At 42.2% G+C, this 14,851-nt stretch overlaps 1 protein-coding gene across 6 annotated transcripts in view; it reads right to left on the reverse strand.

Moving 5' to 3' along the window:
* Nucleotides 1-14,851, reverse strand: part of LEPR (leptin receptor) — a 93,991-nt gene that overhangs the window by 63,568 nt on the left and 15,572 nt on the right. For 2 of the 6 annotated variants that reach the window (XM_044302141.1, XM_044302147.1), the window contains exon 1: nucleotides 1,948-2,012. The exons of 1 other annotated variant lie outside the window; for it this stretch is intronic. In XM_044302141.1, the coding sequence (XP_044158076.1) occupies nucleotides 1,948-1,986 (39 nt within the window). In that variant the 5' untranslated portion in view covers nucleotides 1,987-2,012. Of the gene's footprint in view, nucleotides 1-1,947; nucleotides 2,013-2,094; nucleotides 2,169-2,578; nucleotides 2,643-14,851 lie in introns of those variants that run through there. 3 more of the 6 variants (XM_044302142.1, XM_044302146.1, XM_044302144.1) reach the window with 3 other exon arrangements.

A 14,851-nucleotide genomic window follows, 5' to 3' on the forward strand; every position in this document is an offset into this window, starting at 1 on the left:
CGGAACTGCCTGCTCCCGGTGACCGCATGTGTTTCAGAGCGGCGCAGGCACAGGTAAGGGCTTACCTGTGCCTCGCCGGACTTGTGAAAAAAGATGGCAGCCCGCATGTGTTCGCGAGCGAACAATGCGAACTGGCCATCACTGCTCAACAATATGGTGCTCAAGGGAAGACATTGGGGCCCACTTGCAATTTCTAATTTCTACCTGTGCAGCCCCTACGTACCTGACATGGTTAGCTAATCTTGGTGATTTCATCTTATTTTGTGTCATGATGATGTCATTGTCTATGAATACATAGTGATCTACTAATGACATCATCACATGCAAATGAAGAAACCCCTGGAAATCCTCCAAGTGGTTGTGCTGCCGTCTGGCTGAGCCATTGTGAAGACATCACGGCGGGCTCGTTACCTGATTCTCCGTGTCTTCCAGGAAGCGTCAATATCCAGGCAAATCGCTGGATGAATACTCATTATTTCACATGCAGGTGCCGGTCCATAAAACTCTTCTCAGTTATCGGAGCTCATTAACATCTCCCTAACGAACCGTCATGTAAATGACTGGATCAAAGATGAGGAGGTCACCATGGCACACACACAGGGACTCCGGATTTAAAGGGGAAATGCCAACATAAAGTGTCGAGTGCCGTATAGTCACCACATTTTATTGACCTCCTTGCTGACTGATTCCACTCAACAGGAACTTAAAGGGGTATCAGAAACTACAATTATCAACCACTAAATTTTGCGCAAGGTCTCAAAAGTTTCTGATAATTGACAGACATTGCCATGAGCAAACATTGACAGTCAGCCCATGCCCTTACACTGCACATACAGTCATGTTCTCAGTGGGAAAAAAGATGGATACCATACAAGGCTGGCAGGTGACGGTCATCACATATACATTCACTCTGATAGTTGACAGTAATTCATACGTTTATATTGACTATGGCCACGAGATATAAAAGTGCATATACTGTAGTCGGATGCTGGCAGATGACAATGACGCGTGTACACTGATAGTATATGGTATATACAGGATATGTATATAGCATGGCACTGACAAATGACAATAACAATATTTAGGATAGTGGACAATATGCCTATAGAATGACAGGTGACAATAATTCAATAATGATATATGCGTATATACTGACAGTAAAAGCTGATATTACATAAATGAGACAGATGAGTAGCATGATATATGTCCATAGCATGACTCTGAAAAATGACAATATGTAAGATAGTTGAGAAGATATATGCTTATAGCATGACAGGTGACAATGATTCAATAATGAAATATGCGTATATACTGACACCGATAGCTGATATTACATAGATGAGACAGATGAATAGAATGATACATGTCCATAGCATGAATCTGACAGCTGACAATAGTGATAGAAGCTATAATACTGTTAGTTGACAATTATGATATATACATATACTGTATACTGACACTGAAAGCTATTACATAGGTGAGACAGATTAGTATAATTCTATGGCATGACTTTGACAGTTGACAATAATGCAATTTAATATATGCATCTATAATGACTGATAGCTATCACTTCTATGAGACCGTTTAGTAAATGATTATAGTATGACTCTGATAGTTGACGATTCGGATATAAGCTTCCAAACTGATACTTGACAATAATCAACTGACATAGCCATATATACTGACACGGACAGCTGATACAACATAGAGGAGATGGTTGAATAAAATGATCTATGTCCATAGCATTACTCTGACGTGTGACAATAGTAATATAAACTATAATACTGATAGACATATGCACATAAAATCAATCTGCTCTCATTCAGATTTCCTTATCAACTCTTGCTAAAGTATTATTATTATAAGAAAGTCAAGGCACAAACAAATGCAGCAAAGCTGTATTTGTCATTTCTCTCTTTAGGGCTGCAGATGGCATAGAAGGTTTACCTGCAAAACAACAGATAACACCTTAAAATATATCACCATGACTTGTGCCAAATCACAATCTCGACTCTGCCACATCCGACAAACTCATTTCTGTGTCAAATAAGAAGAGTAGAAAATAAGTGACAAGTAACATGGGGAATACTGTACCTTACCAGTGCAGCAGCAGTGTTGTGTCGGTGTGAAGCACTTGCAGGCTCTTCTAGCTTTGTGTGCAGTTGCAGATCCTGATGTGGGTATGTGAGCTATCACACCCCCTACAAGAGCCAGCCCAGCTCCCACACATACACAGGGGAGGGTAGAGGGGTTGACATATGCTGAGGACTGCAAAGCTGAATCACAGAGATGCTCATTGATGGGTGAAGAGAGCGGGCAGAGATGCCATCGGGACACCAGGGACAACTGCATCCATCAGGATCTCTCACTCATCAGGAGGCCACATGGGAGCATGCAAGTACAAATCTTATCAAAGTAATTACCAGCCGCTGCAATGTGGCAATCACACTCCGTGGAGGAGATAAAGCATGTCATAGGATGTGTATAGGCACCCTGTAAATGGCCCTATGTTATATATGAGATAATGCTTTCCTTAAATCCTGTATACAAGGAGTATGTAGTGGAAAGCACTACTTACCTTAGCAATTCTGTGAGTAGACTGCATATGACCCATTCAGCACACCCAAAACCAATACAGATCCTAGACTCTGGCACAGACCCCCAAAATAAATTCAGACTCCAGACCAGACCCCAAACTGAATTCAGACCCCATGGTCTATGGACTTAGTTGTAAATGCTGTAGTTATTTTCATATTGTAATCCATAGGGAAAAAATATACTGTACAAAATTCCAAACAGCACAAAAAGTACAAAAACAGCATGACACAGCACATGTAAGGGCACAAGAGACAGCAAAAAAATAAAAAATAGTGCACAAGATATAGCACAAAGATGCAGACTAAGGGGCAGGAGCAGCACAGGAAGCAATAGAACGGAGCAGCCAAGAAAACAGCATAAAGAGCAGCCCAGGAAACAATACAAGGAGCAGCAAAGGAAACAATACAAGAAGCAGCACAAGAAGCAACAGAAGAAGCAGCACAGGAAGCAACACAATGAGCAGCACATGAAACAACACAAGCAGCACAAAGGAAGAAACACAAGAAGCAGCACAAGAAACAACACAATGAGCAGAATAGGAAACAGCACCGAAACAACACAAGTAGCAGCACAGGAAGCAATACAATGAGCAGTGATGGAAACAGCATAAGGAGCAGTGCAGGAAATAGTAAAAGGAGCAGCACAGGAAACAACACAAGGAGCAGCAAAGGAAGCAATACAAGGAGCAAAAGAAACAGCATAAGGAGCTGCAAAGGAAACAGTACAAGGAGTAGTCCAGTAAACAGCCCAAGGAGCAGCAGAGAAACAACACAAAGAGCAGAACAGGAAACAGCACAGGAAGCAACACAATGAGCAGCCAAGGAAGCAACACAATGAGCAAAACAGGAAAAAGTTTAAGGAACAGTACAGAAAGAAACACAAGGAGCGCCAAAGATCCCCAGCATAAGGAGCAGCACAGAAAATAGTACAAAGAGCAGCCCAGGAAACCACACAGGAGCAAAACAAGAAACAGTTTAAGGAGCAGTACAGGAAGCAACACAAGGAGCACCAAAGAACCCAGCATAAGGAGCAGCTTAGAAAACAGTAAAAGGAGCAGCCCAGGAAACAACACAAAGAGCAGCAAAGAAACAACACAATGAGCAGAACAGGAAAAAGTTTAAGAAGCAGTACAGAAAGAAACACAAGGAGCGCCAAAGATCCCAGCATAAGGAGCAGCACAGAAAATAGTAAAAGGAGCAGCCCAGGAAACAACACAAAGAGCAGCAAAGAAACAACACAATGAGCAGAACAGGAAACAGCATAGGAAGTAACACAAGGAGCACAAAGGAAACGGCATAAGGAGCAGCACAGAAAATAGTGTAAGAAACAGCACAGGAAACTGCACATGGAGCAGCACGAGAAACAACACAAGGAGCAACACAGGAAAAAGTACAAGAACCGGTACAGGAAAAAACACAAGATGCAGCATAGGAAACAAGACAGGGAGCAGAACATGAAAAGCAAAGGAAACACAAGGAGCAGCAAATTAACCAATTTAAGGAGCAGCACAGGGACAGCTAAGGAAACAGCAAAATGAGTAGCAGGGGAGCAGCACAGGAAACAATACATGGAGCAGCACAAGAAATAATGCAAGGAACAGCAAAGGAACCCCCACAAGGAGCTGCATAGGGACAGCACAAGAAGTAGCAAAGAAGACAACATAAGGAGCAGCACAGGAAAAAACAGGGAACAGTATAGGAAACAGCACAAGGAGCAGTACAGAAAACAACACAAGGAGCAGCAAAGAAAACAATGCAAGGAGCAGCACATGGATCAGCATGGGAAACAGCACAGTAAACAGCACAAAGAGCAGCACAGGGCAAAGAACAAGGAACGGATCAAGGAGCAGCACAGAGAACAGAACAAGTAGCAGCATACGGAACAGATCATGGAGCAGCCCAGGGAACAGAACAAGGAGCAGCACAGGGAACAGAACAAGGAGCAGCACAGGGAACAGAACCAGGAGCAGCACAGGGAACAGAACAAGGAGCAGCACAGGGAACAGAACAAGGAGGAGCACAGGGAACAGAACAAGAAGCAGCACAGGGAACAGAACAAGTAGCGGTACACTGAACAGAACAAGGAGCGGTACACGAAACAGAACAAGGAGCAGTACAGGAAAGTACAGAGGAAAAAACAGAGGAAGTAGCCCAAGAAGCAGTACAGGACACAGCATACAGATCAGTGCTTGTTGTCATTATTGCTCATTTATAGCTAAATCTATAAAATCAACATCCTCAGTAGACAATGCATCCTGCCCCCATAATGACCCAGTAATGAAGTGGGAGATCCTTCTCTATGTAAGTCCACTTTAGGTCTGAGCGCCATCATCGCTGGAGTATTATAAGAATCAATAGCTATTCATTAAAGAGGCTGCAATGCTAGTAATTGAATGCACTTATTTCAGCTCTCTCATAAGAATGGATTACACTGTAGGTAGGGAACAGAAGCTTCGGTCCCTCTAATATTTGTATCTCCGAGTAAATGATGGATCATAGAAGAGTCTGGAAGGTTCTGAGGTACTGTATCTATTGGAGCAATTGGGTCCTGGGTTCTATCCCCATTCCAGAGCTGCTCTCTTGGAGTTCATTTTACTTTTTGCGGTGACTTAAAGGTAAAAAAGGAGTCTACATGACCTGTCTTGGATACCACCACCGAATTCCAGAATGGAGAGTGTAATATTGATTAATGCAACCCTTTGGGCACACATCAGAGATTTATGTTACTGGTTATTTGAAAGCATTTTCAAACCAGAGGTCCATTTATATCAGTCCTCCTCCTTCACAAGTGGTGGCATGGCTGTAGCCCAAAAAGTGATTGTTTCACATCCTTTAACTGCAAAGTAGTTGATCCTGCTGAAGTGGGACCAGCCAAAGCCTCCTACCATTCCCAGTGGCTACAGAAATGGTGGAGCTCTCCTCATGGAAAACTAGGACACACTGCAAGCTGGAGTATGTGGTTCACCTTCCGATGGAATTTCTACATTTTACTTACTGATCTTCCAGATAATAAACTTTATTTTATAAGCTGTGTCTTCTTTCCCTATCTGATTTTTACCTCATGGACATGTATAGCATTTATCTGGTTTATCGTTACTTCCCATTCCCCACCCCTACCGGTAGTTTTATTTATACCATCAGTTTATATACATTATGTTTTGGTCTTTATAATTAGGACTTGTTGTACCCTGCATTTGATGTACGCTTAGATGCACTCTACTGTTCACATTCACTGTTATGCTTAATCTTTAATAAAAAATAAATAAAAGAGTATTGAAAAGATTCTATGACATTAATTTCTTCGTTCCTCCTTCCATTCCCACCCTTCTTCTGTTTCCTCATTTTCCAGTCTCTCCCTACCTTGCTTTCTCTTCTCACTTCCATCTGCACTTCCTTCTTTTCCTCCATCCATCCCTTTCACTACCCCTTCCTTTCTTTTTCCACTTCTTTCTACTCTCTGCCACCTCACTTCCTTCCCAGTCCATTCTTTCCTTCCTTCCTTGGTCCTTTCCTTTGCAAGATTCCTTCCTTTATTCTTCTTCTTCCTAGATTCCCTCCTCCCTTCCTTCCTCTCCCTTCCTTCCATCCTTATTTCCCTCTCTCCCTTTCTTCTTTCATTCCTTTTTTTGTCTGTTACTTCTCTCTCTCTGCTTTCTCATTCCTTTCTTTCTTCCTTGGTTCCTTCTTTCCCTCCATTCCTTCCTTGTTTCCTTCCATCACTCCCTCCTTACCTTCCTTCCTTTTGTCATTCCTTGATTCCCTCCTTCTCTCCTTCCCTCTCTCCCTTTCTTCTTCCATTCCTTTTTTGTCTGTTACTTCACTCTCTCTGCTTTCTCATTCCTATCTTTCTTCCTTGGTTCCTTCTTTCCCTCCTTTCCTTCCTTGTTTCCTTCCATCACTCCCTCCTTACCTTCCTTCCTTTTGTCATTCCTTGATTCCTTCCTTCTCTCCTTCCCTCCCTTTTTTCCTTCTTGTTTCCTTCCTTCTCTCCTTCCCTCCCTCTTTCCTTTCTTCCTTTTGTCCTTCCTTGTTTCCTTCCCTCCTTCCTTTCTTCCTTGTTTCCTTCCTTCTCTCCTTCCCTCCCTCCTTCCTTTTTTCTTTCCTTCCGTTTGTCCTTTCTTCTCTACTTCCCTTCGTCTTTCCTTTCTTCCTTCCTTTTGTCCTTCTTGTTTCCTTCCTTCTCTTATTCCCTCCCTTTTTATTTTCTTCCTTGTTTCCTTCCTTCCCTCCTTTCTTCCTTGTTTCCTTCCTTCTCTCCTCCCTTTCTTCTTTTGTTCTCTCCTTCCCTCCGTCCTCCCTTTCTTCTTTCCTTCGCTCCTTTCTTCCTTCCTTTTGTCCTTCCTTGTTTCCTTCCCTCTCTCCTTCGCTCCCTGGAGGTGGTGTTGTACATTCAGCTTCCTGTCTCCATTAAGCAAATAACATAATAAAGCTCCTTTCCATCTGATACTGAACATCCTAATCATGTAAATTGGAGCATTATGCAGCCTGGACATCATCCGTTGCTCTTTCCAACTTTGAGAGGTGCAGAATAACAGTTAACAGCCGTTATAAATATTCAATATTTATCATGTTCTCTTACCTGGAACATTACGTACGGAGCAGCATTATACAAAATATTGGTTGTTGCTGGACCTTAATGGTGATGAAATAATAATACTTTGCTCTGAGCTGCATCAGTCCTGGAGCCAGGCCGTATATGCCCATTCATTCTGGCAAAATGACATCATTATACTGTATGCGGACCGCAGTTGTGATATGTACATGGTAGATACACATCTGTCGAGGTTCAGATTGCACATTTGTGTGGAGCTTTAAGTTTTTAGCTCAGTGGGTGTTCCCTGTGAAGCTGCAGCCTCTCGCCATCCGTCGCCTCATGCTTAAGCCTCATAAGACCGAGTCTCACTAGATTTTGTGGCTTATTTGGCTCAGTCTCTTAGGCCTTGTTCACATCTGCACTGCATGCTCTCTTAGTACCTCTGTTGAAGACTCTATCACATTAAATTGGAAAAAAGCATACCATGCATCTCATTTTTCAGTGCATTTCCAAATAGGAGGCAGCATTATTGAAAATATATTTTTGTACATAGGAGCAGTATTATAGTAGTTATATTCTTATACATAAGAGCAGTATTATAGTAGTTATATTCTTGTACATAGGAGGCAGTATTATAGTAGTTATATTCTTGTACATAGGAGCAGTATTATAGTAGTTATATTCTTGTACATAGGAGGCAGTATTATAGCAGTTACATTCTTGTACATAGGAGCAGTATTATAGTAGTTATATTCTTGTACATAGGAGGCAGTATTATAGCAGTTACATTCTTGTACATAGGAGCAGTATTATAGTAGTTATATTCTTATACATAGGAACACTATTATAGTAGTTATATTCTTGTACATAGGAGCAGTATTATAGTAGTTATATTCTTGTACATAGGAGCAGTATTATAGTAGTTATATTCTTGTACATAGGAGCAGTATTATAGTAGTTATATTCTTGTACATAGGAGCAGTATTATAGTAGTTATATTCTTGTACATAGGAGCAGTATTATAGTAGTTATATTCTTGTACATAGAAGCAGTATTATAGTAGTTATATTCTTGTACATAGGAGAAGTATTATAGTAGTTATATTCTTGTACATAGAAGCAGTATTATAGTAGTTATATTCTTGTACATAGGAGAAGTATTATAGTAGTTATATTCTTGTACATAGGAGCATTATTATAGTAGTTATATTCTTGAACATAAGAGCAGTATTATAGTAGCTATATTCTTGTACATAGGAGCATTATTATAGTAGTTATATTCTTGAACATAGGAGGCAGTATTATAGTAATGATATTCTTATACATAGGAACATTATTATAGTAGTTATATTCTTGTACATAGGAGGCAGTATTATAGTAGTTATATTCTTGTACATAGGGGGCAGTATTATAGTAGTTATAGTCTTGCACATAGGAGCAGTATTATAGTAGTTATATTCTTGTACATAGGGGCAGTATTATAGTAGTTATATTCTTGTACATAGGAGCAGAAATCCCAAAAAAGCTAACTGAGACTAAACAAGCTAAAATAATCAGTTATTTTATTAAATACATAAATATGACAAAAGACGCAAAAGCTTTTGTGTATTTTGTCATATTTATGTATTTAATAAAATTACTGATTATTTTAGCCTGTTTAGTCTCAGTTTGCTTTTTTAGGATTACTTCATGATGCTGAGCTGGCTTCTTTAGGGTCAGACAATTTTGCCCAACATTCATGTGTTTTTTTTTTTTTGTTAACCTGTGCATGCTTACATAGGAGGCAGTATTATAGTAGTTATATTCTTGTACATAGGAGCAGTATTATAGTAGTTATATTCTTGTATATAGGTGCAGTATTATAGTAGTTATGTTCTTGTACATAGGAGCAGTATTATAGTAGTTATATTCTTTTCTTATACATAGGAGCAGTATTATAGTAGTTATATTCCTGTACATAGGAGCAGTATTATAGTGGTTATATTCTTGTACATAGGAGCAGTATTATAGTAGTTATATTCTTGTACATAGGAGCAGTATTATAGTAGTTATACTCTTGCACATAGGAGCAGTATTATAGTAGTTATATCCTTGTACATAGGAGGCAGTATTATAGTAGTTATATTCTTGTACACAGGAGGCAGTATTATAGTAGTTATATTCTTGTACATAGGAGCAGTATTATAGTAGTTATATTCTTGCACATAGGAGGCAGTATTATAGTAGTTATATTCTTGCACATAGGAGGCAGTATTATAGTAGTTATATTCTTTGTCAATTTTCTTTTTATTGAAAAGAAGCAGACAGCGGTTACAAAAGTGACTTATACACTTAGGGCAATGATTTGCAAACGCATCAAATAATGGCATCAAGGGGGATAGGCACATCCCCATAGGCTTGTACACATATTATGGACAAAAACAATTGCATTTAGATAAAGACCCAACGTGAAGTACATACATTACATCATATCGTACTCAAATATAGGCCCTTGCGTGTCCTTTCAGATGTACACCCTGTGCAATAGAAGTACAAGCTTATGAATGTCACTTAGTCTGCGGGGACATTTTATCTTGGTGGTGAACAGCAAGGCAACCGGCCTTACTAAGCAAACCAAACCATAAACTGGATCTCTAAGCACATCTTATGGAAATATTTGATAACCCTGCCTTGGGGATAAGATGTAGCAACACAAGATGTTAGGGTCAAAAGACCTACATTGAGCTGTCACTGAGGGTGAAGACGATAACGTAACCAAGGGTTCCACATTTTGACATGTTTCTCATGTGTTGCCTCCCAACTAGCCAATTCCTCGAGACGCTGTATATGGTCTACTTTATTTACCCATTGTAGAAAAGTAGGTGGATCTGTACTGAGCCACCTCTGGGGGATTATGAGCCTCGCGGCCTGGATCAGTTGCGTGGCCAAGTTATTTTTTGAAGGGGAAAGGTCTTTAGTGGGCAGCCATAGTAGGACCAACTCCGGAGACAAAGGTATCACCTTGTGCGTAATCAAGTTAATGGTTTTGGATACTGCAGCCCAGAAAGGCTGTATCTTAGGACATGACCAGAAAATATGTGAGAGAGTGCCCTCCCCTGTCTCGCATCTCCAGCAACGATCACTAGAACTAAGACCTCTAAGGAACAACTGTCTTGGTGTCATATACCATTGGGTGAGTACCTTAAAGGAATGCTCCTGAATCTTGACACACCTGGAAAAGCCATGCGAGTGTGCATATAAGCGGAGAACGTCTGTCTCCGAGAAGGTCCTATCCAATTCTGACTCCCAAGTTTTCAAGAATAGGGGGACATCTGCAGCACCGGGTACATTTAAACCTAAATAGAATAAAGAGATCACTCTTCTATGCGGTGAGCTGGAGGACAAGATTTTTTCGAACCATGTCTGGTCCTGTTTGTGGGCTAGTTTTCCTAACAAAATCTTGCTGACAGACTGAAAATCGGCTAAGCCCAGGAAGTTGCAAGATTGCACAGACAGATGCAGAGGGTGTTCAGTCGACAATTCACCTAAGGCATCATCTTGGAACATTTTGACAGTGAAATCTCTAAGGGCACTCCACGCCGGGGGGGGGTGTTTGTTAGCGTAGGTCTCACAGCATAGGGAGCTAAATCTGCAGGCATGACTAGTGAGGGATTGCCTAATAACCCGTGATCTTTGTTAACCACTTCAGCCCCGCTAGGTGAAACCCCCTTCATGACCAGAGCACTTTTTACCCTTCGGCACTACACTCCTTTCACCGTTTATCGCTCGGTCATGCAACTTACCACCCAAATGAATTTTACCTCCTTTTCTTCTCACTAATGGAGCTTTCATTTGGTGGTATTTTATTGCTGCTGACATTTTTACTTTTTTTGTTATTAATCAAAATGTAACGATTTTTTTGCAAAAAAATGACATTTTTCACTTTCAGCTGTAAAATTTTGCAAAAAAAAACGACATCCATATATAAATTTTTCGCCAAATTTATTGTTCTACGTGTCTTTGATAAAAAAAAATGTTTGGGCAAAAAGAAAAATGGTTTGGGTAAAAGTTATAGCGTTTACAAACTATGGTACAAAAATGTGAATTTCCGCTTTTTGAAACAGCTCTGACTTTCTGAGCACCTGTCATGATTCCTGAGGTTCTACAATGCCCAAACAGTAGAAAACCCCCACAAATGACCCCATTTCGGAAAGTAGACACCCTAAGGTATTCGCTGATGGGCATAGTGAGTTCATAGAACTTTTTATTTTTTGTCACAAGTTAGCGGAAAATGATGATGATTTTTATTTTTTATTTTTTTCTTACAAAGTCTCATATTCCACTAACTTGCGACAAAAAATAAAAAATTCTAGGAACTCGCCATGCCCCTCACGGAATACCTTGGGGTGTCTTCTTTCCAAAATGGGGTCACTTGTGGGGTAGTTATACTGCCCTGGCAATTTAGGGGCCCAAATGTGTAAGAAGTACCTTGCAATCAAAATGTGTAAAAAATGGCCTGCGAAATCCGAAAGGTGCACTTTGGAATATGTGCCCCTTTGCCCACCTTGGCTGCAAAAAAGTGTCACACAGCTGGTATCGCCGTACTCAGGAGAAGTTGGGCAATGTGTTTTGGGGTGTCATTTTACATATACCCATGCTGGGTGAGAGAAATATCTTGGCAAAAGACAACTTTTCCCATTTTTTTATACAAAGTTGGCATTTGACCAAGATATTTTTCTCACCCAGCATGGGTATATGTAAAATGACACCCCAAAACACATTCCCCAACTTCTCCTGAGTACGGCAATACCACATGTGTGACACTTTTTTGCAGCCTAGATGCGCAAAGGGGCCCAAATTCCTTTTAGGAGGGCATTTTTAGACATTTGGATCCCAGACTTCTTCTCACACTTTCGGGCCCCTAAAAAGCCAGGGCAGTATAAATACCCCACATGTGACCCCACTTTGGAAAGAAGACACCCCAAGGTATTCAATGAGGGGCATGGCGAGTTCCTAGAATTTTTTTTTTTTCACATAAGTTAGCGGATATTGATTTTTTTTTGTTTTTTTCTCACAAAGTCTCACTTTCCGCTAACTTAAGACAAAAATTTCAATCTTTCATGGACTCAATATGCCCCTCACGGAATACCTTGGGGTGTCTTCTTTCCGAAATGGGGTCACATGTGGGGTATTTATACTGCCCTGGCTTTTTAGGGGCCCTAAAGCGTGAGAAGAAGTCTGGAATATAAATGTCTAAAAATGTTTACGCATTTGGATTCCGTGAGGGGTATGGTGCGTCCATGTGAGATTTTATTTTTTGACACAAGTTAGTAGAATATGAGACTTTGTAAGAAAAAACAAAAACAAAAACAAACAAAAAATTTCCGCTAACTTGTGCCAAAAAAAATGTCTGAATGGAGCCTTACCAGGGGGGGTGATCAATGACAGGGGGGTGATCAATGACAGGGGGGTGATCACCCATATAGACTCCCTGATCACCCCCCTGTCAATGATCACCCCCCCTGTAAGGCTCCATTCAGACATTCGCATGATTTTTAACGGATCCATGGATACATGGATCGGATCCACAAAACACATGCGGACGTCTGAATGGAGCCTTACAAGGGGGTTATCAATGACAGGGGGTGATCAGGGTGATCACTCCCCTGTCACTGATCACCCCCCCTGTAAGGCTCCATTCAGACATCCGCATGATTTTTTACGGATCCATGGATACATGGATCGGATCCACAAAACACATGCGGACGTCTGAATGGAGCCTTACAGGGGGGTTATCAATGACAGGGGGTGATCAGGGTGATCACCCCCCTGTCAATGATCACCCCCCCTGTAAGGCTCCATTCAGACATCCGCATGATTTTTTACGGATCCATGGATACATGGATCGGATCCACAAAACACATGCGGACGTCTGAATGGAGCCTTACAGGGGGGTTATCAATGACAGGGGGTGATCAGGGTGATCACCCCCCTGTCACTGATCACCCCCCCTGTAAGGCTCCATTCAGACATCCGCATGATTTTTTACGGATCCATGGATACATGGATCGGATCCACAAAACACATGCGGACGTCTGAATGGAGCCTTACAGGGGGGTTATCAATGACAGGGGGTGATCAGGGTGATCACCCCCCTGTCACTGATCACCCCCCCTGTAAGGCTCCATTCAGACATCCGCATGATTTTTTACGGATCCATGGATACATGGATCGGATCCACAAAACACATGTGGACGTCTGAATGGAGCCTTACAGGGGGGTTATCAATGACAGGGGGTGATCAGGGTGATCACCCCCTTGTCAATGATCACCCCCCCTGTAAGGCTCCATTCAGACATCCGCATGTGTTTTGCGGATCCGATCCATGTATCCATGTATCCGTAAAAAATCATGCGGATGTCTGAATGGAGCCTTACAGGGGGGTGATCAATGACAGGGGGGTGATCAATGACAGGGGGTGATCAGGGAGTGATCACCCGCCTGTCATTGATCACCCCCCTGTAAGGCTCCATTCAGACGTCCGCATGATTTTTACGGATCCATGGATACATGGATCGGATCCACAAAACATATGCGGACGTCTGAATGGAGCCTTACAGGGGGGTTATCAATGACAGGGGGGTGATCAGGGAGTGTATATGGGTGATCACCCGCCTGTCATTGATCACCCCCTGTAAGGCTCCATTCAGACGTCCGCATGTGTTTTGTGGATCCGATCCATGTATCCATGGATCCGTAAAAATCATGCGGACGTCTGAATGGAGCCTTACAGGGGGGTGATCAATGACAGGGGGGTGATCAATGACAGGGGGTGATCAGGGAGTGTATATGGGTGATCACCCGCCTGTCATTGATCACCCCCCTGTAAGGCTCCATTCAGACGTCCGCATGATTTTTACGGATCCATGGATACATGGATCGGATCCACAAAACATATGCGGACGTCTGAATGGAGCCTTACAGGGGGGTTATCAATGACAGGGGGGTGATCAGGGAGTGTATATGGGTGATCACCCGCCTGTCATTGATCACCCCCTGTAAGGCTCCATTCAGACGTCCGCATGTGTTTTGCGGATCCAATCCATGTATCCATGGATCCGTAAAAATCATGCGGACGTCTGAATGGAGCCTTACGGGGGGGTGATCAATGACAGGGGGGTGATCAATGACAGGGGGTGATCAGGGAGTGTATATGGGTGATCACCCGCCTGTCATTGATCACCCCCCTGTAAGGCTCCATTCAGACGTCCGTATGCTTTTTGCGGATCCGATCCATGTATCCGTGGATCCGTAAAAATCATACGGACGTCTGAACGGAGCCTGACAGGGGGGTGATCAATGACAGGGCGGTGATCAATGACAGGGGGGTGATCAGGGAGTTTATATGGGGTGATCATGGGTGATCAGGGGTTTATAAGGGGTTAATAAGTGACGGGGGGGGGGTGTAGTGTAGTGTAGTGTGGTGTTTGGTGCCACTGTACTGACCTACCTGAGTCCTCTGGTGGTCGATCCTAACAAAAGGGACCACCAGAGGACCAGGTAGGAGGTATATTAGACGCTGTTATGAAAACAGCGTCTAATATACCTGTTAGGGGTTAAAAAATTCGGATCTCCAGCCTGCCAGCGAGCGATCGCCGCTGGCAGGCTGGAGATCCACTCGCTTACCTTCCGTTCCTGTGAGTGCGCGCGCCTGTGCGCGTTCACAGGAAATCTCGGCTCTC

Source organism: Bufo gargarizans, chromosome 7 (genome assembly GCF_014858855.1).
Source record: "Bufo gargarizans isolate SCDJY-AF-19 chromosome 7, ASM1485885v1, whole genome shotgun sequence".
NCBI classification, from domain to species: Eukaryota; Metazoa; Chordata; class Amphibia; order Anura; family Bufonidae; genus Bufo; species Bufo gargarizans.